General features: G+C 42.9%; 1 protein-coding gene across 1 annotated transcript; it reads left to right on the top strand.

Moving 5' to 3' along the window:
• Positions 1-3859: 3859 nt before the first annotated feature.
• Positions 3860-26075, top strand: RHOH (ras homolog family member H). Its single transcript, XM_048509714.1, has 4 exons — positions 3860-4371; positions 10548-10625; positions 24380-25875; positions 25996-26075. The coding sequence occupies exon 3, from the start codon at positions 24541-24543 to the stop codon at positions 25114-25116; it is 576 nt and encodes a 191-aa protein (XP_048365671.1). The 5' UTR covers positions 3860-4371; positions 10548-10625; positions 24380-24540; the 3' UTR covers positions 25117-25875; positions 25996-26075.
• The last annotated feature ends 728 nt before the right edge of the window (positions 26076-26803 follow it).

Raw genomic sequence — 26803 nt, 5'->3', positions numbered from 1 at the left:
GAGTTGTTAAAAACAATTTGAAAAGGCTTTTTAAAATTATGTTTGTAGCAAAAGGAAGAAGAAGGATATGATAGGGTCACTTCATGGAGAAGATGGCAAAATGCTTGCAGGGGATGGAGAAAGGCAGAACTACTCAACTTCTTTGCCTCAGGATATGTACTTTTCTCTATTTTGCATGAGATCAAGAGGTGTGGTCTTATGGAAAACCAATCAAACACGGCATAATGCCGGGATCTGCCATCTATGGCCCTTCAGATGTTAATTGACTATAATACCCATCACTCTGCTAATTGGCCGTACTAGCAGGGGCTGATGGGAATCATAGTCCATGAATATCTGAAGGGCCATAGGTTGGAGACACCTGATATAACGCAACTTGAACTAAGAAACAGCAAATTAACTAAACAAGATAAATTTACTTTTAAATGGGAAGAAATTAAGGGGAAAGTCAAGCAGTTCACAACAACAAGGCCTTAGCTGTTAAAGAAAAACTTGAACAGGCCCCCTCTGCTGTGTGCCGGTCCAGAATACCCAGGAAACAAATTAGCTTAAGTGACAACAATATTTTCATGTGTGTATATCTTTAAGTTGAGCCCTCAAGAACGAGTCTCTGCTTCTTTCTTGAAGTCTGTATAGCACAGGCCTCTGGTTTTGCGTGTGGTGAGAAGGCTGTGGTCTGTCACTGTGTGGTAGAGTTCTCCTTTAGCAAATATTTTCTCCCAGGCGGAAGCAGTAAAGAGACTCATGATGGAAGCTGCCAGAGTCTCCTGTGTGTTATCTGCAGGGCAGGACTGAAAGGCAAACTGGAAGAAGAGTGAGGTATCTAAACCTCAGAGGATACTACTATGCTGGTGACCTTTTGAAAACGGAAGCCAAAATTTCAATGCTGTTGTAGCCAATAAAAATTAATTCAAGCCCCAAAATGTACAAAACTATGACAACATGCCACCACTCTTATCCCCGCATCTTCTTTTATAATAAAGTAGTAGGAAAAACAACAGCCTGCGCTGAGGTTGCTACATTCATCCTTTGAGAACGCACGAAAATCAAGAGTAATAAGGGTGCATCAAGGCAAAAGATGAATTCTTGTATGTTCTGCTGAGGGCTTCAAAAAGGGACAGCTCTATCAGCACCTTTAGCCATAGGAGTTAAATGGAGTGTCCCCAGTGTGCCTCTGAATATCTGTTGCTGGGGGCAGACAACAAGAGAGCACTTCTGTCTTGATGGTTGTTTGTGGGCTTCTTCTGGCCTGTCTCTTTAACAACAAGGTGCCCTGCTAGCCGGCGTGATGCAAGAGAAGCTCTTGGGGAGCAGCAGTGGCGTAGTGGCTAAGATCAGTGGCACTCTGATCTGGAGGAACCAGGTTTGATTCCCAGCTGTGCCGCTTGAGTTGTGGAGGCTTATCTGGGGAATTCAGATTAGCCTGTGCACTCCTACACACGCCAGCTGGGTGACCTTGGGCTAGTCACAGCTCCTCGGAGCTCTCTCAGCCCCACCTACCTCACAGGGTGTTTGTTGTGAGAGGGGAAGGGCAAGGAGATTGTCAGCCCCTTTGGGTCTCCTACAGGAGAGAAAGGGGGGATATAAATCCAAACTCTTCTTCTTCTTCTTATAGTTAAGAGCTATTAAAATTAATATATTTTATATTTCCTGCTACATTTTAATATCCAATAAGAATGGCGAACTTAAAAAGCAAGAGTGAGTTATGCGACGCAGCTATCTCTTGATCACAATTTTCAAAAGACTTCTTGAACACATACAAGTCACAGAATTAACTGTTAACCACAACTATCCAATTATTGAGGTAGAACCTGGGATCTTGGAAGTAAGTTTGCACCTCACAACATTGACCAAATATGTTAATAACAGTGCTATTTTACACATTTCACGTTTAAAACCGGGGCTATTTTGATGGCTTGTTTGGCCCAGGTAGGTTTGGGTATATCCCCCAAGTACAGATCATTTTATATGCGCCAATGCCCGTGAGTTTCTATTTGTATGTGTGTTCCATGTGACCTACCCACAGGGAAAAATGGGCATGAGGCTGGCGTGAGCATGAGATACACATAAGAGCTGGTTCACATACAAAGCGTTCTGTGCATAGTTGTGGTGCACGCACAGGCAATCCTGCACCTCACTACAGGTACACAGCGAAGCTCTATGTGAACGGCCGTTCTATTTGATCTTTCCTAATTGATGTCTAGTGCATAATTGCACCTGCCTTTGCCCCATCAGAATTTTTTACATGTTGCCAATGAAGGGCTACTCCAATCCTCAAATTTCAGACTGGTGAAAAAGAAGTAAATAGTTTTATCAATTGGTGCTGATGATCCCCTAAGCCAAATATTCTCTTTTATACACCAAGAGAAACTGCATCAGATTCCGTAAGCCATTTTGCTCCTGTTCACAGACATGCACCTCCCGGTCCAGAGCCCTGCATTTTATGTGTACACGCACACACAGAGTTCTTGCGCATTCAAGCAACTCATTTTTTTCAGACGGTGGATTCGCACACACAAAAGAATGCACACAAAGATCTGCTGCTGTCCCCATTGAAATCAAACAAGGCAGCCTTGATAAGCGAGGGAGCCTGTGTGTTTCGGAACATTTGTGCTCATCAGATATTTACAGACTGGAAACAAAGTTATAGGGGATAGAAAATGATGGGCCATTTGCTCCACTTCCTTTCCTGGTCTGAAATCACCCAGTAACTTGCATGAGATCTCAGGTTCAGGGCTTTTCTGCTTACTACTCATTTTTCTTAGGAACCAATCCACTAGTATGGGAATTGGTTTGGGCACAGCTCTTCTACACATCTGCTCTTTCTCTGCGTTTTCACAGTTGTGCAGTTAATTTATTTTCTTCCGCATGTGCCTTAAATAATCAGGGTTCTCAAGGGAAAGTGCTGTCATCATCCGTAGAGTCACAGCACCTCCCCTCTTTTATTTTTTGCACGTGCTTATAACAATATAACCATATTAAAAAATTGCACTAAAATATCAATATATTGTATATTGCTTTCATGATAGGTCAAGCAGGTTCTCTGCATCCCCAGCTTTCGTTTTTTGTTAAGTGAGTCTAGCCCCGTGGTGGCGAACCTTTGGCACTCCAGATGTTGTGGACTACAATTCCCATCAGCCCCTGCCAGCATGGCCAATTGGTAATGGCATATCTCCTCAAAGCATAGGTAGTGGCATATCTCCTCAAAGCATAGGTAGTGGCATATCTCCTCAAAGCATAGGTGTCAAACTCGCAGCCCTCCAAATGTTATGGACTGCAGTTCCCATCATCCCCTGCCAGTATTGTGCTGGCAGGGGATGATAGGAACTGTAGTCCATAACATCTGGAGGGCCGTGAGTTTGACACCTATGCCTCAAGGAAAGGGCTACAGATTTTTTTTTAAATGAAAGCCAGGAATTCAGAGAACCTACTGTTGACTGATACATCTCTTCATGGGGGTAGTGCTTCTGTGGCATATTTGTTTCCCTACTACCCCCTCCAAAAATGTTTAGACTTCATGTGTGTATATAAATACTCCTTTTACAAAGCTAATAATGTTGCACAGCTTGTTGAAAGCAAAGAAAAGAAAGAAAGAGAGAAAGAAAGAGAGAGAGAGAAAGAAAGAAAGAAAGACAGACAGAAAGAAAGAAAGAAAGACAGAAAGAAAGAAAGAAAGAAAGAAAGAGAGAGAGAGAGAGAAAGAAAGAAAGAAAGAAAGAAAGAAAGAAAGAAAGAAAGAAAGAAAGAAAGAAAGAAAGAAAGAAAGAAAGAAAGAAAGAAAGAAAGAAAGAAAGAAAGAAAGAAAGAAAGAAAGAAAGAAAGAAAGACAGAAAGAAAGAAAGAAAGAAAGAAAGAAAGAAAGAAAGAAAGAAAGAAAGAAAGAAAGAAAGAAAGAAAGAAAGAAAGAAAGAAAGAAAAGGGATGGATGGATGGATATGGGGTGGCTAGTAGCAATTAGAAAAGAACTAGGTTCAAGATATCACCCTGCCCCCTACATCTTTCTGAAGGCTTGACATGCTCAATGACACACACACACACACACACTAAACCCATAGCAAACCCACAGATGCCATGTCTAGTAGCTCTCAGGAAACTGAAACAAATGAAAACTCGCTTGCTTATCTCTCTCTTCACATCAGGGCTCCTGCTGCTTCTCAGCTCTAACCATCAAGGCATTCTAGCCAACTAAACTCTACTGACGGAGCTCCTTTGAAAACTTTGCTTCATTTTTCTCTGCTTGCTAGGGGATTAAACCGTTAGGCAAAACTCCAGCTGAGAAGAGAATATGCCGTTTCTTTTCTGGATCACCTTCCTAAGGAAAGATTTGCTGCAAACACTTTACGAGTGGTTTGGTTTCTGATTCTGTATTTGGTAAGTAGGGTCGTCGTCTTAATTTTGTGTTTTTAAAAAAGTGGACCAAAGCACTTCTAAATTTCTCTGGTGTGAAAGTAAAGACTATGCTGAAGTCTCTCTATTTTTAATACTATGCGTGAAGAGTTTGTTTTTTTAAGTGAAGAAATATTTCTGCTTCAAAAAGTGGACTGAAACTTTCTGTTTTGTGCGTGGAAAACTGCAGGAGGGAGACTTACTATTCAGACTCAGGCAGCGATCTGAATTGAGGTCAGAGGTTGGGAGATCATCTGAAAAGTAAAGGTCTCTCTATCCACTTAGAATACTTTGCTTTTCAGCGGGTGGTGGGGCAGTCAGTCAGATCGGACAAACAGAAGGCAGATCAGGGAATGTCCTGTTCCTTACCTTCCAGTGGTTTCTTGCTTGGATTCCTGTATGCAACAGCACTCCACAGTACAGTACTGGCTGAATATACATCATTTAAGAAGAGGTTTTTGACAGAATGGCCGATAGTGTGCGTAGGACCCCACAGAATAGCAACTGACAAAAATCCCTGTGCCAAGTAGCTCGTAATGTAAAATCTGCCACGAAAGACACAAATGAGAGGGGAGAAAGACAGAGGTGAACGTAGGCTGTAGATTCAGCATAGGGAAATACATATTTTGTTACCCGTATTTATGTTCAAACAGGCAGCGCGAGTCGTAGAATTATGCGAGGGGTGTCAATCTCAGGTGAGAACTGGAGATCTCCTGAATTACAGCTGATTTTCATACTACAAAGTCCCCCCTGGAGAAAACGGCTGTTTGGAGGTTGGGCTTTATGGTATATCTGACTGAGATTCCTCCCCAAACACCCCACTTCCCAAGTTCCACTCCCGCGTCGTCAGGAATTTCCCAACCCAGAGTGAGCAGGCCTAGACGGTGCCCCGGCTCAAATACAAATGTAGGTTTGGAGCAGGGGCTTGTGGGAAATGAAAGCAGTGGGCATTTCATAAATGTTCAGGAAAAGCTGCAAAGGCAGAAAGCATGGAATTGTTGAACTGAGAACTTTGGACCATCAGAGATGGTAGAATTGGAAGAACAAAGCTCTCAACCAACCCGTAACCCAAATCAAAGGCAGGATAGTATAGTGGGCTAAGATCCCCTGTTCAGATCTTCATCCTGCCATAACACTCCCTGGACTAGTTTCCCTCTCTCTCTCTCTCTCTCTCTCTCTCTCTCTCTCTCTCTCTCTCTCACACACACACACACACACACACACACACACACACACACACACACACACACCATAATGTGCCTCATGGGACAGCTACTGTGAGGATAAAATGGAGGACTGCTCTGGCCTGAACTCCTTGGAGAATGGGTGGCATAAAATAAGTAAAACTATTTAAACATAAAATTAGAATAATATTCAAGGGCATTTTGTGTACAATAGGATCTTCCCCATCATTTTGAAAACGATTTGATTTTAACATTTCGACAAAAGTTGCCACCGAAGAATCATGCCTGGGTGTTCCTATTATTTAACCTGTTCTGCACTGCATTATTTAACCGTATCTGTTCTGCACTGAAGGTAACTGTCAATAAGCAAACAGTATTTACTAAACATCAATAAATATTCCTCTAAAAATTCCATTACTGTAAGATAAAAACCCACCAATGCTAAGACCGCCAACAAGGCCCTGCTTAAAGGACACTTCCATGGGCCTTTTGGAGAGTTGCGGTTGAAAGTGCTCTCCAAAATCCCGCTGCTCGCCCATTCCCCAGGATTTATTCCATGACAGAAACAGCATGAGAACTCACCAGTGAAAAGTGCAGATAGCAGATGGAGAATATCACTGTTGTGTTCCTATGAACTACTCTGGCTCATTCTGCACATGCAGAATAATGCACTTTCAAACTGCTTTCAGTGCTCTTTGAAGCTGTGCGGAATGGCAAAATCCACTTGCAAACAGTTGTGAAAGTGGTTTGAAAACGTATTATTTTGCGTGTGCGGAAGGGGCCTCTGGCACCCAAGCTCAGTTGAATAAGCAAGTATTTTAAGGCACAATCCAACCAAATTTATTATCCCGTCGATTTTGATGGCAGATATTTAAACATGCATTTAAGTCTCTCTTTGAAAACTCATCTTAGTCAGAATGCATGCCCCTCCTTCGATCATTTAAATTTAATTAGAAAACCAATTTCAGAACACTGAAATCCAAAACACAGCCGTTATGCATTTATGAAATGGGAAAAGAAGCTAAGGGGGAAAATCTATAATATATCTTATGTAACTTCTGTCTTCCAAGCAAAGTCCAAAAATTCATAGGCAGGAATACTTCCGCTGTGCATCTCTTCTTAAATGGCAGGACACTTGGCAAATGTCAGAAAATGGTGCTGAATGTGCGAAAGAAAATAATCAGGAATAAATCGACAAAGGGTTGAACTGCAAACATTGGAAGACAGAATCTAGTACAGAGTTAGGTATGTTTCAGTCAATTTATATTAAGGGGACTCACTGTGCCTCGCTCCACATTCTAACAACCTTTACATGGGTTGCTTCCTTTTGAGAAACTAAATTTTCAAATTTTGATTTTTTTCTCCCAAACAAACTATTTCCCGTAGGAACCTCATCTTTTATTCTGAGCACATATATTTCTAAATCTAACTATTATGTTATTTCTTAAGACTGTTGTTCGCCGCCCTGAACCCGGTTTGCCGGGGTCGTGTGAGATAGAAATCCGAATAAACAAATAGATAAGTTTAAAAATTCTAATCCAGTCCCACTGGTTTCCACTAGAAAGAGTTTGTGTTTGGTTCTTCCGCTGAAATAAATGGAAATGAAATAACTGACTTATTTTCTTGCTTTCCCAAAAGATGGCCTGATCTCAAAAGCAGAGCAGGGCCATTGTTTGGAAAGGAGACCACCAAGGAAGATTCTGCGGAGCAAGGCAGTGGCAAATCCCCTTTGCTTCTCACTTGCCATGAAAAACCCCTTGCTGGAGTCACCATAAATCTGTTACAGTTTGATGGCATATATGTGGCCAAAAATATACAAATGTACCATAAATTATTTGATGGCATATATTATATGATGGCATATATGTGGCCAAAAATATACAAATGTACCATACATTATTTCTAGATTAATTGTTGCTAAATTAAGGTGTTAGTTTAAGCCCATGAAATATGAAAAGTCACTTGCAGATGTGTGTGGAAAATGGCAAAAGTTCACAGAAGAGTCCTCCTAGTCTAAGTGGCCATCAACACAATTTTTGGTTTCTTCTGTGCCATTATTTCACTTCCTATGCTTTATAAAACAAACATACGCAAGAACACTTTATAAAGGACCACTTTACCTATTACTGTTGAAAGGTGAACTCACTAGACAGTTATCCCACAATCAAGCTCGAAGCGACAGGGACACAAAAACAGGTCCCATACATGCATCCTTAGTTGGCACATGAAGTTCCCTATCCCATTCTAGCAATTGGGGCTGCATACATGTAGCCCTTTTTACGAAGCTAGAACCTCTCTTTTTTTGAAGCTAGAATCCCACCAATCAGTTGTTTGGGATGGTGAGGAGAACTGGATTGCGTTCCTCCATATGCCTCTTTATGTAAAAAACCTCCCTGATGGCTGAGGTTCTAGACTCTTTTACTAAACTGCGCTCATACAGTCAGAGCAGCTATGTTCACACACCATTGGATCGAGACCTCTGTGTGGATGTATCAAAATTCATGTACAGGAAGGAGTAAAATGTCTAATTGTTGGTGTTCTAATTCACTGAACAAGTTCCTCAAACGGATGTTTGGGGCATGTTCAGTTGTTTAGTTTTCTGGGAAGAAGTTGTTCACTGATTTTTGAAGACGTCAGTGTGCTTTTAAGCTATTTGCCTGTCTCATGGAGGCCCACTGATAGTCCACGAAAATGGATCCTCCATATCCTTAGTACAGGCAAAAGACTCACTGCGATACTGGAAAGATAAAAGTTTGCATCTGATAAATCAATGGATTGAGGACCTTAAAACTCTCTCAATATTTGAATGCATTCTCCAGACTCTCTCAATATTTGAATGGTATTCTCCAGACCGCAATACAGCCTGGGCTCGTTTTTAGATATTTAGAAACCATTTGCAGAAATGTATGTCTAGATCCGCAACCATTATTATAGTTTTGTCTTTATGTAGGCTTTTCTTAATGTTTTTCTTTTTTTCAAGGAACAAAAAATACATGCATGTAGCAAATGTATGTTTTGCCCTTCAGATGCATGCACCAGGCAACAGGCATTGGACATAGACCACTATCGGGTTTTATACATACAATGTATTTTCTACTTCATAATATGTCAAGTGGCCTTAATTTGATAATAGATAAGCTTGGCCTGTACATGGGACAGCTGTACCACATGTGTGGGTCTATGGATTTCCTGGAGGCCAATACTATTTTGAAAGTACTTCAAGTGCGGGTTCCACAGATTAGAAAATCATTGAAGTACCTTTAAAATGTACTGGTCTTTGGAAATCCATACATTTTCTGATCGCTCTACATGGCTTAGAATTGTATATCCACCATACCAAACCTACAGCCATCTACATGCTAGCCGTACAGCTTAAAGCCATGTGGAATTGGTGTCATTATAGGGTCTTTCCTTCCCACTGCATAGGCCACTCACATTTAGGAGTCATATATAGGTACGTGCCAGTGGACATTAACTGACTTCAGTTATCCATCTTGGTAATCTAGAAATGGTTAGTCTTTGTGGCAGGACTCCTGAATCGTTTGTTGTTGTTCACACATCTTCGAGTTGTATCTGATCCCTTCACATATTGTAATGATGTACATTTTGGGGCTATTTCTGACCAAATTTCCTATTTTCAAAACCCAAGGAAGTAGTCCAGTTGCCACATTTTTACTGGCCTTGCTTGGGCATCTTTGAAACCGTCCCAATGAGCAAACATTTACTGGGTGAACCTTTTTGCACCATTGACCTTTCTAGGAAAAAGTATTATAAGTTCTTAAAGTACTTAAAGGCACCCGAGAAGAGCCAGAAAAAAAGGTGTTGGCCTGACGCTGCTTCCAGTTGGGTGTTCTTGCACAAACTGGAGTAATTTTGTGGGGGAGTATCAATATCCAATTTCCATTTTCCCCTCCTCCCGATTTGCTTCTACCTCTCCCAAAACTGTTCTGCTACAGAAATTTTTTTTAATGCATTTGAACACTCTCTGGACAGACAGGTATGTGTTTTTGAAGGTCTCACCCACATTGGCACCATCTTCCTTCTGTCAAATCCCTAGCAGCTGCCATTTGCCCTACCATGCCAAGTGCTTTTTAAGTTTTTTAAATTGGCCGTTTGTGTCATGCTTTAGCACAGTAACTTTGCAAAAAATTATTGCCTGGAAAGGATTGAGATGGGACATTTTATAAGAAAGATATGTGAGGATGGGAATTAATTCGTGAATTGATCATATGGACACCCAAATGCCTCCCCCTTCATAACAACAATGAAGAAAACACAGAGAATTGTCACTATGAATGCAGTCTCAACCAGGAAACAAGACAAAACAAGATGGTTGTGATCAAAGACGACTTGTTATCATCAGAGGTGGGATCCAGCAGGTTCTCCCCAGTTCCCGAGAGTGGGTTACTAATTATTTGTGTGTGCCGAGAGGGGGTTACTAAATGGGTCTGCTTTTCCGTTAGAAATTTCATTAGGTCCAAAAATCATAAAGTCCTGCTGTTTCCTATGTGGCTGGTTGGGCTGTTTTAAAAACATGTTTTGGAAATATGGTAAAGTTCCTTGTTCAAGGAAAGTATCCTTCTTTTGATTTCTTGAAACAAAATTATGTATTTGAAAGTATTAAGTATTTGACAGGCAGTCAATTAGAGAAGTAGTTGTTTCTGTTGGCAGTAGACGATAGGACTTGCTATAATGAGTTTAAATTATGGACAGAAAGATACCAGCTGGAAATTAGGAACTTTTTTTATAGTAAGAGTTTTTTACAGTAACAGAGAAATTATTAATGCCCCGTCATGCCCTGCCCAGCCCCATTGGCACTACGCCACTGTTTAAATCCCACCACTATGGGAACCTGTTACTAAAAATTTTGGATCCCACCACTGGTTATCATCCACATAACTGCAACCCAGAAACTGCTGGTTTCATAACGTGCTCTTAATAAAACAAAACATAATACTATTTTTCATTTTCTCCCAGCATGTATGGAGTTCTTATTTCACAAAAGCAATCTTGAACATGGACATATATGCAAAAAGGTTGTTCTGGAAGAGAAAGGTAAGGAGAACTTCAGTAGATGTCATGTGTCCAAGAAAGGTGATTGATTTTAGCAGCAGTGGCGTAGCAGTTAAGAGCAGGCGTGCTCTAATCTGGAGAACCGGGTTTGCTTCCCCGCTCTGCGGCCTGAGCTGTGGAGGCTTATCTGGGGAATTCAGATTAGCCTGTACACCCCAACACACGCCAGCTGGGTGACCTTGTGGTAGACACAGCTTCTCAGCTCTCTCAGCCCCACCTATCTCACAGGGTGTTTGTTGTGAGGTGGGAAGGGTAAGGAGTTTGTAAGCCCCTTTGAGTCTCCTTGCAGGAGAGAAAGGGGGGATATGAATCCAACTCTCCTTCTTCTACTACTGGTATTCAGGGATGATTGTTCACTACCACTTAGCAGCCATTTGAAATTGGTTAATTTATTAAGGTTGTATTTCTATGCACAATTACCTGCAAGTAACCTTCATTAGGACAAATGCATCAGACCAAACATTCTATGCCAATTAAAGGCATGAGGAATCCAAATTAAACACTGAAGTGCAAAAAGTGTAGATCTGACAAAGTACATTTCTGCCTATAAAAAATCATGATTTGTTAGTGTTCATGATACAGCTGGACTCTTGGGTTTTTTCTGTTAAAAATTGAAAAGTGCTATTCATTTGGTCTCAAGGTGTATTAGATAAAAAGGCACAGTAGAAAATTGCAGTCCCCATACAAACTTGAAAGGTGGACCTCCTCTTCACTATATATATATATCCAATTAAACATAAAAGAAACATTTCTATTTTGTTTCTGAAATATCATAACGAGACAATTTTATAGGAATGAGCTTGCAGCCCAAAAGCACCCCATTCCTCAGGTGTTTTTGAGCTGCAAGCCCATTACTATAATATGGTATATTTATGGTATTATGCCAGAAAAATATATTCATTTTTCCCTCTATCCCATGCTTGGACCTTGGGGATAATTATTAAATTATTTATTAAAGACAATACTAGAATTCACCAAAAATGTTGACTCTCTGGCTATTTTTATTTAATATTTATCATTTTATTTTATTCATAAGAACATAAGAACATAAGAACTAGCCTGCTGGATCAGACCAGAGTCCATCTAGTCCACCATTCTGCTACTTGCAGTGGCCCACCAGGTGCCTTTGGGAGCTCACATGCAGGATGTAAAAGCAATGGCCTTCTGCTGCTGCTGCTCCTGGCACCTGGTCTGCTAAGGCATTTGCAATCTGAGATCAAGGAGGATCAAGATTGGTAGCCATAGATCAACTTCTCTTCCATAAATCTGTCCAAGCCCTTTTTAAAGCTATCCAGGTGAGTGGCCATCACCACCTCCTGTGGCAGCATATTCCAAACACCAATCACACGTTGTGTGAAGAAGTGTTTCCTTTTATTAGTCCTAATTCTTCCCCCCAGCATTTTCAGTGGATTCCCCCTGGTTCTAGTATTGTGAGAAAGAGAGAAAAATTTCTCTCTGTCAACATTTTCTACCCCATGCATAATTTTATAGACTTCAATCATATCACCCCTCAGACGTCTCCTCTCCAAACTAAAGAGTCCCAAACGCTGCAGCCACTCCTCATTCAACTTTTACCTCGCACCTTTCCCTACCAAGCAGGACTCAAGCTGGTTTCCAACAGTTAAAATGTACAATATAAAATCAGCATATCACAGTTTAAAACCCTGACTGTCGCTCTAACTTCATAAGATAGTACCGTGTACTCTGTACCCTGCACTAACATAAATAACAACGGACAACTTGCAGGCCCGAGAAGGTAGATGGAAAATCACGGGAAGGGGAAAATGGGCAGAAAAAAAGGAAAAAGGGGAGGAAAGAAGAAGAATAAAGTCTAGGAGAGAAAGGGGGGAAAGTGGGAGGTAAAAAAAAGAGAGGGAGTCCAGCTGATCTATCTAGTCACCACTGTGCTCAACTGTATGCCTGGTAGAACATCCCCATCTTATGGGCCCTGTGGAACTGAGCTAAGTCCATTCCGCACATCACAAAAAAGACGTCTGTGGGACATCTTAAAAAGAGCGTATGGCTGAGGGTATGGTATCAGACAGCAAAGGCGTCATCCAACCATTTTGCTCTCTGGTCAATTTCACCCTCCACTCGCATCCGACATTTTGTGTACTGGTAAAGGGATTTTCCCTGCCTCCATTTGCTGAAGGTTGCCCCAGGACGTTTGTACTCCATGGTCCCAATGCTTTTCAGTGGAAGTCCTCTGAGTGGCTAAGATCCTCTTATGCAGGTCTGTATATCTTCGAAGATAGCTCCTACAAAATAAAAGAAGGAAAACTATATATTGCCGGAATTGGCAGAATGAGCTGAGTACAACTATGTACTTTTCAGGCCAAAAAGGCACTCGGGATCAGAGCCTGCAGAGCAAACCTCTCGGGACAACCTTCAGCAAATGGAGGCAAGGAGAATCCCTTCACCAGCATTCAAAATGTCAGGTGCAAGTGGAGGGTGAAACGGACCAGAAAGTGAAATGGTCTGGTGGGAAAAATAAGATGCCTCCTGAGCTCTGCATTCTGCACAGTCAGGCAGGGGACGTCTTGCAGGTGCCATAAGGGAAAAAGATGCACTTCAATTGTGTTGTTTTTTAAGACACCTTGAGCTGAAATAAGGTGTCCTGAGGATGTCTTGGGACCAAAACTGTGTGGAATTCCTTCCCAAGACATCTTTTTTAAGGTTCTCAGGGTGTCTTATTTATGCTGTGCGGAACAGACCTAAGTCCCGCAGCGGTCAGGTCTCAAGAGACAGAGAGTTTCACCAGGCTGATGCCAGAGCTTCAAAGGCCCTGGCTCTGGTTGAGGACACCTATACAAATGGTGTTAAAAGAAACACAGAATAAGGGACCAGTTACATTTACTTTGGCTGCTCTTTGTTTATCTATTTGCACGCGCAAAGCTTTCTGCTCCCTAAATAAAAATGAAGGTTTAATCCTGCTATTTTGAATGCTCCTGAAGTATCTCAGAGCTCCTATGGATCTATGGGTGAAAAGCAAAAAGTTTAATTACTGTCACACAGCTCTGACCGGTCACAGTCAACACTAGGGAATGTTCACCGCGCTTACAGCAAAGTCTTGTGTTGCCCTTGTTTCTTTTTAAAGTATTTATCTCTGTGAAAATGCCTGCGATGGCTCACAGCATTATTTATGTATTTATGTATTTATGTATTTATGTATTTATTTATTATTTAGATTTCCATACCTCCTTATCCCCAAGAGGCTCCTGACTAAAAGATAGAACAAATAATAAAAGCAGAATTAAATTATTATAATTATTTTTGCAAAGTAGCAGTAAAACTACCCCAGGCAAATGCAGAATTCAAACACATGACCTGGACAAACAGAACAGTTTTTGCCTGGGGCATAAAACCTTAAAAATGGGGCCGTGGAGTTGGCATTCCTCAGTTGACGTTGCTATCAATGAAAATGCCCATCTCTAACAGTCTTGCCTCTAACCTCTGGTGCTAGAGGCATACAGAGTGAATGCGTAAGCACATCTAGGAATCGGTCCTCCTAGGTACTTATTTAGTGCCTACTGTGTGTTATGTAAGACATTAAACAGTTAACAAACTACTCCTTTGCAAAGAGACTCCAGTCTACAGTGGGCTTAGATTGGAGTCAGTCTGCATTGGATTCTATTGAAAGAGCTGACCAGGATATTTTCCGCTCTCCATACTCCTTCCCATGCGATGATGGAGAACAAAAAATGTCCATTGGAAATGGGATGATGGGTGGATGGGAGAGGACTGGCAAGCCAATCAGATGCGGAATGGTTTCAGTGTGCTTCCTCGAAACCAGGGGTCTGCAACCTGCGGCTCTCCAGATGTTCATGGACTACAATTGTAGTCCATGAACATCTGGAGAGCCGCAGGTTGCAGACCCCTGCTCTAAACAGTGGGCTGTGGCTCCCTCCCCAAAATATTTTAGCCTCTGCCCTCTGGCATTAATGGTCTGGTGGGCCTGGGTTGCAGGTCTATCAAACAGGGATCCTAACATTAATTTAACTGCCAACTGTGACCAGTCAATCTATCCTGTATTCAGGGCACTTTCTCCTCTTCAGAACTGCTTTAACTGTAGCTTCCGATAAGTTAGTTACTGCTACAGAAGCGTTTTTCATCGTCTAGAGAGTTGATATTTCAAATGCTACCATCGAAATAGTTTTTCTGCATTTGGAAACAGCTGGCCATGCTTCAGCTGTTCTCTTGCAGAAGGAAAATCAAACTGTATCCAGGGTTGCTAACATGTTTGCGCATCTCAGCGCAGAGAAACGTGAGCGGTTTATTGTCTTGCGTATGCAGTAGTCTGAATTATGCCCAAATGAAGTTGCTTTCTATAGCAATCATGTTAGAGATACGCATGATGTGGCATGTCTAAGAGGTTTTCTCCAGGGTTTTTGTGGGGTGGGGGTTCTGCAAAAAGTTTGAAGCAAAGTGAATACAATTTGAAGGCCCCTTTTCAGAGGTGGGATCCAGCAGGTTCTCACCAGTTCCCGAGAGCGGGTTACTAATTATTTGTGTGTGCTGAGAGGGGTTTACTAATTGGGTCCGCTTTTCCATCTCCACGCCCTCGCCTCCCCGAGAGGCATACCGCCTTTGAAGCGTGAAGGTTCCATAGTATAGCAATTAAGCTACCACAATGTAACTCCCTGAACTGGGTTAATCCCTTTCAGGTACTGCAATTCATTGATTCTCAGCCTTTCATACCTTTTATCTTACCAATCTCTATCAAAGAACCTGTGTGTTTCACCATTGCTGTGTTCAGATTTGTGAGTTGGGGCATTTTCTATAATGTGATGATGATTTAGAAATGACCTGGTGCAAAAAAATTTTGGGGTCATGGTGGGGTGGCTGCCCATGGGGGCGGGTCATCCAACTCAGGTTTTGCCCAGGGCTCAGGTTTGCCTAGGTACGCCTCTGCCCCCTTTGCTGAGGAGGGGCTAGCGAGAACCTGCTACTAAAATTTTTGGATCCCACCACTGCCCCTTTTATTTTGCCATTCTAAAACTAGATATTACCTATTGACCCAGTTCTGGGTAAAGCCAGAGTAGGGTTTCATACAGCTATTTTTGATCCATTCATGAGCCACCTCTAAAGTGCTCTGAATATTCTAGCCATCTCAAACAGCGTCACTGTTTTGTCCTGATGGAAAAAAGGAGAGCAGTGGTCCTTTGAGGAATGCTGCAGACATTTTAAACAGCATGCTACAGCAATTCAGAATGCAAAGAAGAACTGAAAACAGAATAAGCAGTTTACATAAAAACCAGCTCAGCCCTGCTGTGCAAATAGGACTCAAGCAACTTTGTACATGAAGGAAAATAAAATCTGTTAGCAGCCAGGAGCCAAAACGATTGTGTCTGAAATGACACACAAAAAAATCTATTAGCAACCAGCTACTAAAATGGCTTATAAAGTCTGTTTGAAAGCAGGCTGAAATTGTTTGTGGCTGAACGCATTTTGATCACCCTCTTCGGCAACCTTGCAAGGAATCCTGGGATGTACAACTTGGATTGTATGTTGCTGATATTTGGGGCAAAAATGTATTTTGGAACTGATGAATCAAGATGACTAGGGTATTGTGGCCGTATTCCAGTAGCGTTTCCTCCTGACATTTCGCCTGCATCGGTGGCTGGCATCTTCAGAGGATGCAGGTGAAATTTCAGGAGAAAATGCTACTGGAACCCGGCCATACAACCTGGAAACTCCCAAAACACCCTAGTGATTTCGGCCATCAAAGCCTTCGACAATATAATCAAGATGACGTTTCACTTACGACAAGCTTCAGATTCTGTTTTTATTATCCCCAGTTAAAGGGTTTTCACTGGTATCAAGGCTTAGAAAGAGATCAGCAAAAGATGTTGAAACTTTTGTGTCAGTTAAAGTAAACCAGTAATCTCATTCATCATAAGACTGTTTCTCCTGTCCACCTTGTTTTTTGCCTCAGTATCTTGGTATTGCCTTTGACCAATACCAGTAGAATTTGTTGTTAGGGCAGGACTTCCCAGCCTTGTTACATTTGCAGGCCCTCGTGGACTGTTGAAAAAGGGTAATCAGCATCATCACAAAATAGTTACAGCATAAAATGGCTGCCATGGTGACTGGGGCCAGCCACAAAAGATTGGCAGGTTCCAAGTCAAGTGATCTATGATGGTGGCAGCTTCTTCCACTTGGATGCTCCTTGCAGGTGCTTCCTGTTTCAAGGCAATGGAGAAAACTTAGTATTGACTCTTGGCTTTGGAGAAGTCATGCTTTTTTAATTCAGTTTTTATTCAAAGAAGAAAATGTAGTCCCTGCATGATCGAAGTAGGAATTTGCCAAACTCTTGAGACATAATGAAGTCTCTGTATTGTCGAAGGCTTTCACGGCCGGAATCACTGGGGTGCTGTGTGGTTTCTGGGCTGTATGGCCGTGTTTCTAGCAGCATTCTCTCCTGACGTTTCGCCTGCATCTTTGGCTGGCATCTTCAGAGGATCTGAAGATGCCAGCCACAGATGCAGGCGAAACGTCAGGAGAGAATGCTGCTAGAACACGGCCATACAGCCCGGAAACCACACAGCACCCCAATGAAGTCTCTGTCTGGCCAAGCTGAGAGTACATGGCTGCCCAGGATTAACTCAGCATTTTGCTTCTCACTCAGTTGGTAGAAGCAGCATGAAGCAATTTGTTTTCCATCCAAGACCTTTACGATTTTACCCACAAGAATCACTTGGGCACCAGGAAACACAATCGTTAGTACTCTGCTAACGAACTGGTATTATGGCGACAGATCTATACAAACAGAAGAGTAGTATTGACACAGGATTCTTTCAGACTTGCTGCCTCGGCCAAACTACGTATAACATTTTCCATGAAGACTTGCAATTTCGCACGGGAGGCCTATGTAAGAATTCTACTAGAATCTGAATCTTGGCCAGAATCAGGGCCCTGCCACACTTCTGAATATATTACCTTGGAGAACTTGCCGCTGGCATCCTGCTACAAGTGCATATGGTGGTGACCAAAAATGTAAAGTGTAGTTTAGCCCTTGGAGACTTTTGCTCTCATTCGCTAACATGTGAAATTTAGAACAGGTTAACTGTATATTCATCCTTACCCTTTTTGTTGCTTTCTAGGCCAACCGTGTGCACTACTATTGAGACTATAATGCCTTTCATTTCTGTGTGGGTAAAATAAAACTACAGTCAGGTATGCTTCTCCACAGTTTAATTTTTTTTTTTGCCTTTTCATAAATGGATGAATACAAGGCAAACATTACATTAAACACCCTGATTTATTGCCCAAGCTGTTAAAAATGCAGAAACAAGTCTTGTGGCAAATTATTTTTGCACTCGTTTGCAAAGGCAGCAGCCTGCTTCATCAGATACATGCTGTGGGCAATGAAGATCTGGTACATTTGTATAAAAGTGCATATATTTGTAATGACAACATACAGTGACACATCCTGTGATGGTCAAAGGTAGTGTCTTTAGCATGATTATCAAACTAAAAAATTATCACAATTGAAATAAAGAAGTAAAACAAATGCATGATTTTTTGCAACAACCTTAACGTTTTTAGGGAAGTATCCAGAGGTGGGATCCAGCAGGTTCTCACAGGTTCCCTAGGTTACTAATTATTTGTGTGTGCCGCGAGGGGGTTACTAATTGGTGATTTTGCCACGTGATTTTTGCCTTAGTTACGCCCCTCCTCTCAGCAGTAGCGCGCAGAACTTGAAGCAGTCTAGCAGGAGGTGCACCGGCGTGCGTGGCAGCCTGCGCCTGCGTGCATTCGTTTCCCGCCCAAGGACCGGCACCCCGCCCAGGGATGCCCCGACCCCAGAATGCCCGGCCACGCCCCCGTCATGCCCCACCCAGCCCCATTGGTGCTACGCCACAGTTTGAATCCCACCACCATGGGAACCTGTTACTAAAATTTTTGGATCCCACCACTGGAAGTATCCAGAATTCTAGGCATTTGTTTCAACTGCTTTAACCCTATATAAACATTATGGAAGGGGCCAGAACTCCTGACAAGCTTATAGCTGGCTAGGTTGATGGTGATTGTTGTTTGTATGAACTTCTGCCTCTTCATGGGTGGTCAGGTGTGAACACCCTGATTCCTGTGAGGGCAGCAATGGTTTCTTGATGACAATTACAATACCAGTTCCTCAAACAGCTTGTCCACTCAAGCTTAGCCTGTGTTAGGCAAATGGTAGCCTCCATCTGTAAATCCCCTGCATTTGTAAACCTTTTATAAATCCATATTTCAGTGGATGAAAGTTAATACCTCATTCTTAACTCTCATGCCAACAAGACTAAAATATGCTGACAGTCTTGGTCAAGTTGTACTTTATGCTTTGTATGGGAAGCACCACACTTTGAAATGTGAATTTATGGTTTACAGGCTCTTTTTATTCTAGGGTTTGAGAGGGCCCTGGATGAACTAGTTTGAGGGATATTGGTCACTGCTGATTGGGGTAGCTCTTCTCTTGTTTAGTGCTGTCTGCATTGCACTGCTGAATATAGCTTGGGTCTTTCCCATCGTTGCTCCTATGCTATGGAACAGGCTCCCTGACGAAGTGATGCAGGCACCGTATCTAGAGATATTTAGATGGCGCTGCAAGACCTTTGGAAGGGGGCAAAGGTTTTTAATGGAGTATAGATTGCAAGCATGTTCACAACAACTTTGAAAAACATCTGGAGGGTTGGGGGGATTTCATTGATATATTTTTTAAATTTGAATTTGTAAGCCCCTTGGAGTCCCGAAGAGAGGTGAAGTATAAATACTTGAATAAATAAATAAGATTTTAGATCTGCAGTCTAGTGTCTTATAAGGACAACTCCCGGATCTCTTTTTCATGCCTATCCTTTCTTTCATCTTTGCTCTATAATCTCCCCCTTCCGCACACGCAAAATAATGCGTTTTCAAACCATTTTCACAATTGTTTGCAAGTGGATTTTGCTATTCCGCACAACTTCAAAGGGCACTGAAAGCAGTTTGAAAGTGCATTATTCTGCATGTGCGGAATGAGCCTCTCTCTCTTACAGACATTTTCTCTAGAATGGCAAAATGAAATGGAGAGAGCTAGCCACTAATGGTTCCAAGCTAATTTTCTCCCTTCCTACACTTTCCTTTTCTGACACTGCCAGTTATTATCTCCTGTTTTGAGGGGAGCCATCTTTGGCTCCCATCTGCCATCTCAATTATTTTAACTTCACACTTAATGGCTGCCCTATCTTTTGACTCTCTTATCCTCAATCAGATAAAATCATCTGAAGTTTGTTGCTGCAAACACAAGCCTCTGAAATACAGGCTATGACAAATATTCTAGGAAGCTAGTTAACTTCTACACAGAGGATTTTCCCCTCCTGTCACAATTTCTCTTTCCCATCTGTCGTACTATATCAGAGCTCCCAGCAGGAAATTAAAAGAAGAATATAAACAGGGTTCAGGAGGATAGGATCTAGACCTGTGCATAACCCATCCAAGCCTTGAATGTTTACTGAGGTAAAACTGACAAACACGACATGGTTTCTGTGTGAAGGAACAAGAACAGAGTTTAGTTGTAAAAATACACAAACTGAGATAAATATTAACAATGAATAAGGAGATAAGAACATAAGAACATAAGAACTAACCTGCTGGATCAGACCAGAGTCCATCTAGTCCAGCATTCTGCTACTCGCAGTGGCCTACCAGGTGCCTTTGGGAGCTCACGGCCAGGATGTGAAAGCAATGGCCTTCTGCTGCTGCTGCTCCTGAGCACCTGGTCTGCTAAGGCATTTGCAATCTGAGATCAAGGAGGATCAAGATTGGTAGCCATGGATCGACTTCTCCTCCATAAATCTGTCCAAGCCCTTTTTAAAGCTATCCAGGTTAGTGGCCATCACCACCTCCTGTGGCAGCATATTCCAAACACCAATCACACGTTGCGTGAAGAAGTGTTTCCTATTATTAGTCCTAATTCTTCCCCCCAGCATTTTCAATGAATGCCCCCTGGTTCTAGTATTGTGAGAAAGAGAGAAAAATTTCTCTCTGTCAACATTTTCTACCCCGTGCATAATTTTATAGACTTCAATCATATCCCCCCCTCAGACGTCTCCTCTCCAAACTAAAGAGTCCCAAATGCTGCAGCCTCTCCTCATAAGGAAGGTGCTCCAATCCTTCAATCATCCTCGTTGCCCTTCTCTGCACTTTTTCTATCTCTTTGATATCCTTTTTGAGATTTGGCGACCAGAACAGAGATATGCGTTGTTAGGTTTTACTCTCTATATGCCTCAGAGAAACACACTCCCAGGCAGGTAGATATAATTTCACCACAGCACTTCGCTGTTGACCTAGTAGTGCAACACTTCAGCGCACAATGACTCCTTTCGGTTTACTGTTCTGAACTGGATATTATCCTTTGTTCCAAGTAAAGCAATACAGGAACGGGCATTCCATATAGCCCATTTCAATCCATCTATGAGCAGTCTCTAAAGCAAACTGAACTTCTCTGGCCATATTAAACAGTACTGCATTTTTCCCCACATTTTTAGCAGCACATTCGTTTGTTTTTTGCTTTTTAAAAAACATTCTAAGATTAATACTACAGTGCTGGACCACCATAGCAATCCAATGCGGCCAAATGCTGGTGATATAGCACAGCTGCATTAGTGTACAATAACCTTTTTAACAATTTAAAATGTTGCAGAGGGGAAGAAAGGAGCCCCTCATCCCCCAGTGCCACAATCCCCAGCAGGGTTGTGCCCACATGGTGCTTTGAAAGGTGAAAATCTAGGCTGCAAAAATGGTGTTGTATCCCGTGGTGGGCTCCGGCACAGTTTCATCTAGTTTGGCCTTCAGAGTAGTGCTCTGATCAGCTTCTGTGTCTCTGAGGCCGTTTCCGCATGGCCACGGTAGGGGTTGGGTCGGCGTACATGACGCCGACCCGACCCCTCTGGGACCGTTCGCATGAACGGTCCCAGAACCTCCCGGGACGACGGCGCAGCGCTGCGCCGTCATCAGGTCAACCTACCTGCCCTGCGGCCCTCCGGCACGTCGCTGAGGCCAGGGGACACGCCCCCTGCCCTGCGCGACCGCTCCGGAGTCGCAGGGCAGAGGGGGCGTGTCCCCAGGCCTTGGCGACGCGCCGGAGGGCCGCAGGGCAGGTAGGTCTACCGGACATGGGGGGAGGGAAGACGCCTTGGAGCCGCCGTTTTCCATAAACCTCGCTAGCAGAGCGGAGTTGGAAAATGGTGGCTTCGCGCCGCGAGGGCGGAGCAATGGTGGCACGGCTGCGAAGCAGCTGCGCCCCCTGTGCGAACGGCTCCTTGGGGACGGCGTTTTTGCCGTCCCCAGGGCGCCATATACGGCCCGTGCAGAAAGGGCCTGAGACACATTTTTGTGCTCACCTGTGACACAGGCCCTTCCATTCTCTGACCCCTTTCTTGAGAGGACTGTTAGAAATAAGATATACAACTATATATGGAGATAGGTGACCCTTGAATGATGCTTGTGTACCAGGAAGGGTCCCATCTCTTCAGAATACTGTGAATCTCAGAATACCCATGATGTCACATGAACTTCCTGCTTGTTTGTGAACTTGGGAAATGCCTTCTGTTGCAATGACTACCTCATAAATACTACTAAGCAGAAGTCAGATGAAAGGCATCACTTTGCACTGGAAGTGGTTTGTAAGATTTCTCAAACCTGGTTCCCGAAGAGGTGTCACAGTAGTCTTTGAGCGACAGAAGAATAAACATTTCGGGTGACATTTCATGGTACTCAAGGTGGGAGATCTTGCAGGCCACAACCTACTTCATCGGAAGCATTAGGACGTTTCTTCCCTTGGTCTATGTGGAGGCTTACGTGCTCTGGGCAACTCATGTAAGTAAGATTCAACCTCCTTGCAACAAGATCCTGATCAAGAGGGAAATGCTATACTCATGGCAGCTGAAAAATCTGCAAGTTGACTTGATGCTTTCTCATTAATGAGGAACAAACAGGAGGGAAACAGTGAGAAATTCAGAAACATATTAAATTGAACTTGATGATCATCCATTACCTTTGGTAATATTTCAAGTACTCCAAATTTCCAAGAGCAGTGGTGGGATCCAAAAATTTTAGTAACAGGTTCCCATGGTGGTGGGATTCAAACTGTGGCAAAACGCCAATGGGGCTGGGCGGGGCATTCCGGGGGCATGGCCGGGCATTCCGGGGGCGGGGCATTCCTGGGTGGGGCTGTGGCAAGGACGCAGCTGCTGCGCCAGTCCTTGGGCAGGAAACGAATGCACGCAGGTGCAGGCTGCCACGCACGCCGGTGCACCTCCTGCTAGACTGCTTCAAGTTCTGCACGCTACTGCTGAGAGGAGGGCGTAACTAAGGCAAAAATCACATGGCAAAATCACCAATTAGTAACCCCCTCTCGGCACACACAAATAATTAGTAACCTACTCTCGGGAACCTGTGAGAACCTGCTGGATCCCACCTTTGTCCAAGAGGTATAATATTCCAGGGCGTTAGCTCCACTGGGTTTTCTTTAAATAAGAATACATTACGTTATGCCATATTTGCTTTATTTACAGATTTTAAACTAGCAGGAGACTTGTGACATCTTAGAGTAACAGATGCCTTTCCATCATCTTTCCCGCTTTCGTCATCTTCACCGAGTGTCTTTCAGACATAAGATTTGTGGCATATTTTTCACTTTTCATGCAATTATGGTTCCAGAAACACATGCATTAACTGTCAAAACATGGTTGATAACATATCTGGTGGTCATGAGGGCCTGCCACTTCCCAGCTGCACTGCCATTACATGTTCTCTAATGTTTCAGACTGTTCAGCAGACTTCTGTTTCTGTTATCATTATTATCATCATCTCTTCTCCACAGGGAGAAAAAAGGGAGAACAGCCACTCCTCTGGCCCCTTCCGCACAAGCAAAATAATGCATTTTCAAACCACTTTCACAACTGTTTGCAAGTGGATTTTGCTATTCCGCACAGCTTCAAAGAGCACTGAAAGCAGTTTGAAAGTGCATTATTCTGCTTGTGCGGAATGAGCCTCTGAGGGAAAGAGCTCTCTTTCTCTCTCTTTCACACACACAGACACATATTCTCATCTCTGGGCAAAAAAGTTGCCAGAGGCCAGAAGCTGGAAGCTGGAAAACAAACTCTGAGCCTGGAGGGAGGCCTCCATTCTCACTGACAACATCATAGACAAGGACAGGTCTCATTTTCCCATAGCTGCCACAATCAGTCCTCTGACGATAGCAATTCAGTACTGTATGTATGTATGCAAAACAATTGTTTAAAAATCATGTTTTAAAAACTCACTGAAAATAAAAAGTACTATATTTGGAGTGAAGTATCCATCTACATACTACTCTTGTTTGGTATTTTCAGGGAATAGTCAACTAACGTTTGCTAGACTATACCTCTGATATTTTGCTAAAATTCTGGCAGGACTTTCTACTGACTCCCTTGATCAGCTATATATGTTATACCACTTACATATATGGACTTGTATCCTACTACTATACTTTGCAAAGCGGAGCTCTTCTCCAACCTGAGGAGCTTTCCTCTTCTCCAATCTGAACAGCCACTTATATTTGAGGAAGTCACCTTAGGCTGGAGGAAGGCTTTTTTGAGCTAAGGGGTAGGATACAAGCCAGAGTTTATTTAGGTGTGCTGAGATTTGGACTGTGTTTGTTGCCCACCAGTGAATGATGAGATTTGTGGAAACCTAGGCAACAAAATTACACTTATGTTCTCTTCTCGTTGTAGGAAACTGATTTGACGCAGTGAAGCATCAAATACTGCGGAAGGAGATTCTGGATCCTTGCGTGAAACTCCAAAATACCTCCAATGGATTCCTACTGAATGGCGTTCAGCACTTTTCAACTGTGTCTCTAGACTCCCTTTCAGAAACAGCAGACGTTACGGAAATGTTGGATTCAGTGAAATGCGTTCTGGTGGGAGACGCCGCAGTTGGGAAAACGGCGCTGCTGCTGCGTTTTACCTCAGAGACTTTTCCAGACAGTTACAAGCCAACTGTGTATGAAAACACAGGAGTCGAAGTTTTCCTGGACGGAGTCCAGATTAGTTTAGGCCTGTGGGACACAGCAGGCAGTGATACCTTCAAAGGGATCCGTCCTCTTTCTTACCAACAAGCTGACGTGATATTGATGTGCTTCTCAGTGGCCAATCGCAGCTCATTTCTGAACCTGAGGACCAAATGGGTTACAGAGGTCAGGACCCACTTGCCTCGGATCCCAATTTTAGTGGTGGCTACTCAGACTGACCAGAGAGAAGCTGGGCCTTATAGTGCCGGCTGTATCAGCTCTGTGCACGGAAAGCAACTGGCCAAGGACATCCGTGCTAAGGGCTACGTGGAGTGCTCATCTCTTAACAACCGGGGGGTACAGCAGGTGTTTGAGTGTGCTGTCCGTACTGCAGTGCATCAAGAACGAAAACGATCCAGGAGGAAACTTTTCTCTGTTAATGAGTGCAAGATCTTTTGAACAACAGGCCAAAAATTATTTCCTTCTCAAGGCACTCTAAGCACATGAAAAACACGATCACATAAAGTTTTGCTTTCTGGGCAGACCAATCACACTTGGTTTAGGGGAAATTTGTTTGATAGGCACAGCAAAACTTTCTTGCCTTAGAAAGTTGCCCTGAAACCATTTTACTCCCAGCAGCATGAATGTGGAGAACTGAGAGACATTGGAGACTTACAAACTGCATTACGGTCTCATTGTTATTGTTGGGTATTTTACAATTATATTTATTTAACACTGGAAGTTTGGTTGCTTTCACTAAATACTAGACTTTGTCTTGGCTTGCTGACCTGAAAGAGAGACTTATCTAGTTTTCCTGTGAATGGCTTTCCTTGCAAAATATCACAGGAATTCTTATTTGTGGAGGTGCTAAGGAATACCTGCAATAGTAACTTATCCACTCCCTTTTTCTGCTCACAGAACACAGTTCCAAGAGTTCCCAGGGAAAAAGAATATTTTTTAAAAACCAGTATTAGACTTAACAGGGGTCACCACCAACCTTGCTGTGTAGGGACTTTTAGATTTTTGAGAACTGATTCTAAGCACTGCTGCAAAATTACCACCAGATGTACTGGGGCCAGTCATAAAACGATGGGAGGCCCCATGAATTGTTACAAGGTTCCAAGCCCAGCATTCTCCTGCGGAGGCTGCAGCTCTTTGTGTAAGTAACAAGACTTAACCCAGCCACTCTTATCCCAGACCCAGTTGGCCATAACATAGGTCCGTGGTGGCGAACCTATGGCACTCCAGATGTTATTTGTTTGGCCATGCTGGCAGGGGCTGATGGGAAATGTAGTCCATAACATCTGGAGTGCCATAGGTTCTCCACCACTGACATAGGTGATGCCTCCAGGTTCTTCTGAAGTGTATCCTGCTCCAGTGAAATGCAGGAAATTCTGAAGAGTGACATGAACTCCAGGACATACATTTATGGATGACTTGTTGAGGACTGTTGGTTTATAATTTGGACCTATCCAGAGGTGGGATCCAGCAGGTTCTCACCAGTTCCCGAGAGTGGATTACTAATTATTTGTGTGTGCCGAGAGGGGGTTACTAATTGGGTCTGCTTTTCCATTAGAAATTCCATTAGGTCCAAAAATCATAAAGTCCTGTTGTTTCCTATGTGGCTGGTTAGCGAAGGTAGAAAACGGGATAATTCTCCCTGTTGGGCTGTTTTAAAAACATGTTTTAGAAATATGGTAAAGTTCCTTGTTTAAGGAAAGTATCTTTCTTTTGATTTCTACAAACAAAATTATTTGAAAGTATTAAGTATTTGACAGGCAGTCAATTAGAGGAGAAGTAGTTGTTTCTGTTGGCAGTAGACGATAGGACTTGCTATAATGAGTTTAAATTATGGACAGAAAGATACCAGCTGGAAATTAGGAACTTTTTTTTTACAGTAAGAGTTTTTTACAGTAACAGAGAAATTATTAATGCCCCGCCCCTGGAATGCCCGGTTACACCCCCGTTGTGCCCCACACAGCCCCATTGGTGCTACGCTACTGTTTGAATCCCACCACCATGGGAACCTGTTACTAAAATTTTTGGATCCCACCACTGGACATATCTGTTGTAGGCTGGTTTAGTTTATAACTTACAAAGTAGGTTCAGTAGCAACTTTGGGGTTTGGGCACTAAAGAAAAAAATG

Source organism: Sphaerodactylus townsendi, linkage group LG10, assembly GCF_021028975.2.
Source record: "Sphaerodactylus townsendi isolate TG3544 linkage group LG10, MPM_Stown_v2.3, whole genome shotgun sequence".
Taxonomy (NCBI): Eukaryota; Metazoa; Chordata; class Lepidosauria; order Squamata; family Sphaerodactylidae; genus Sphaerodactylus; species Sphaerodactylus townsendi.
Note: the sequence above shows the minus strand (reverse complement) of the source record. Positions and strands in the feature narration are given on the sequence as shown.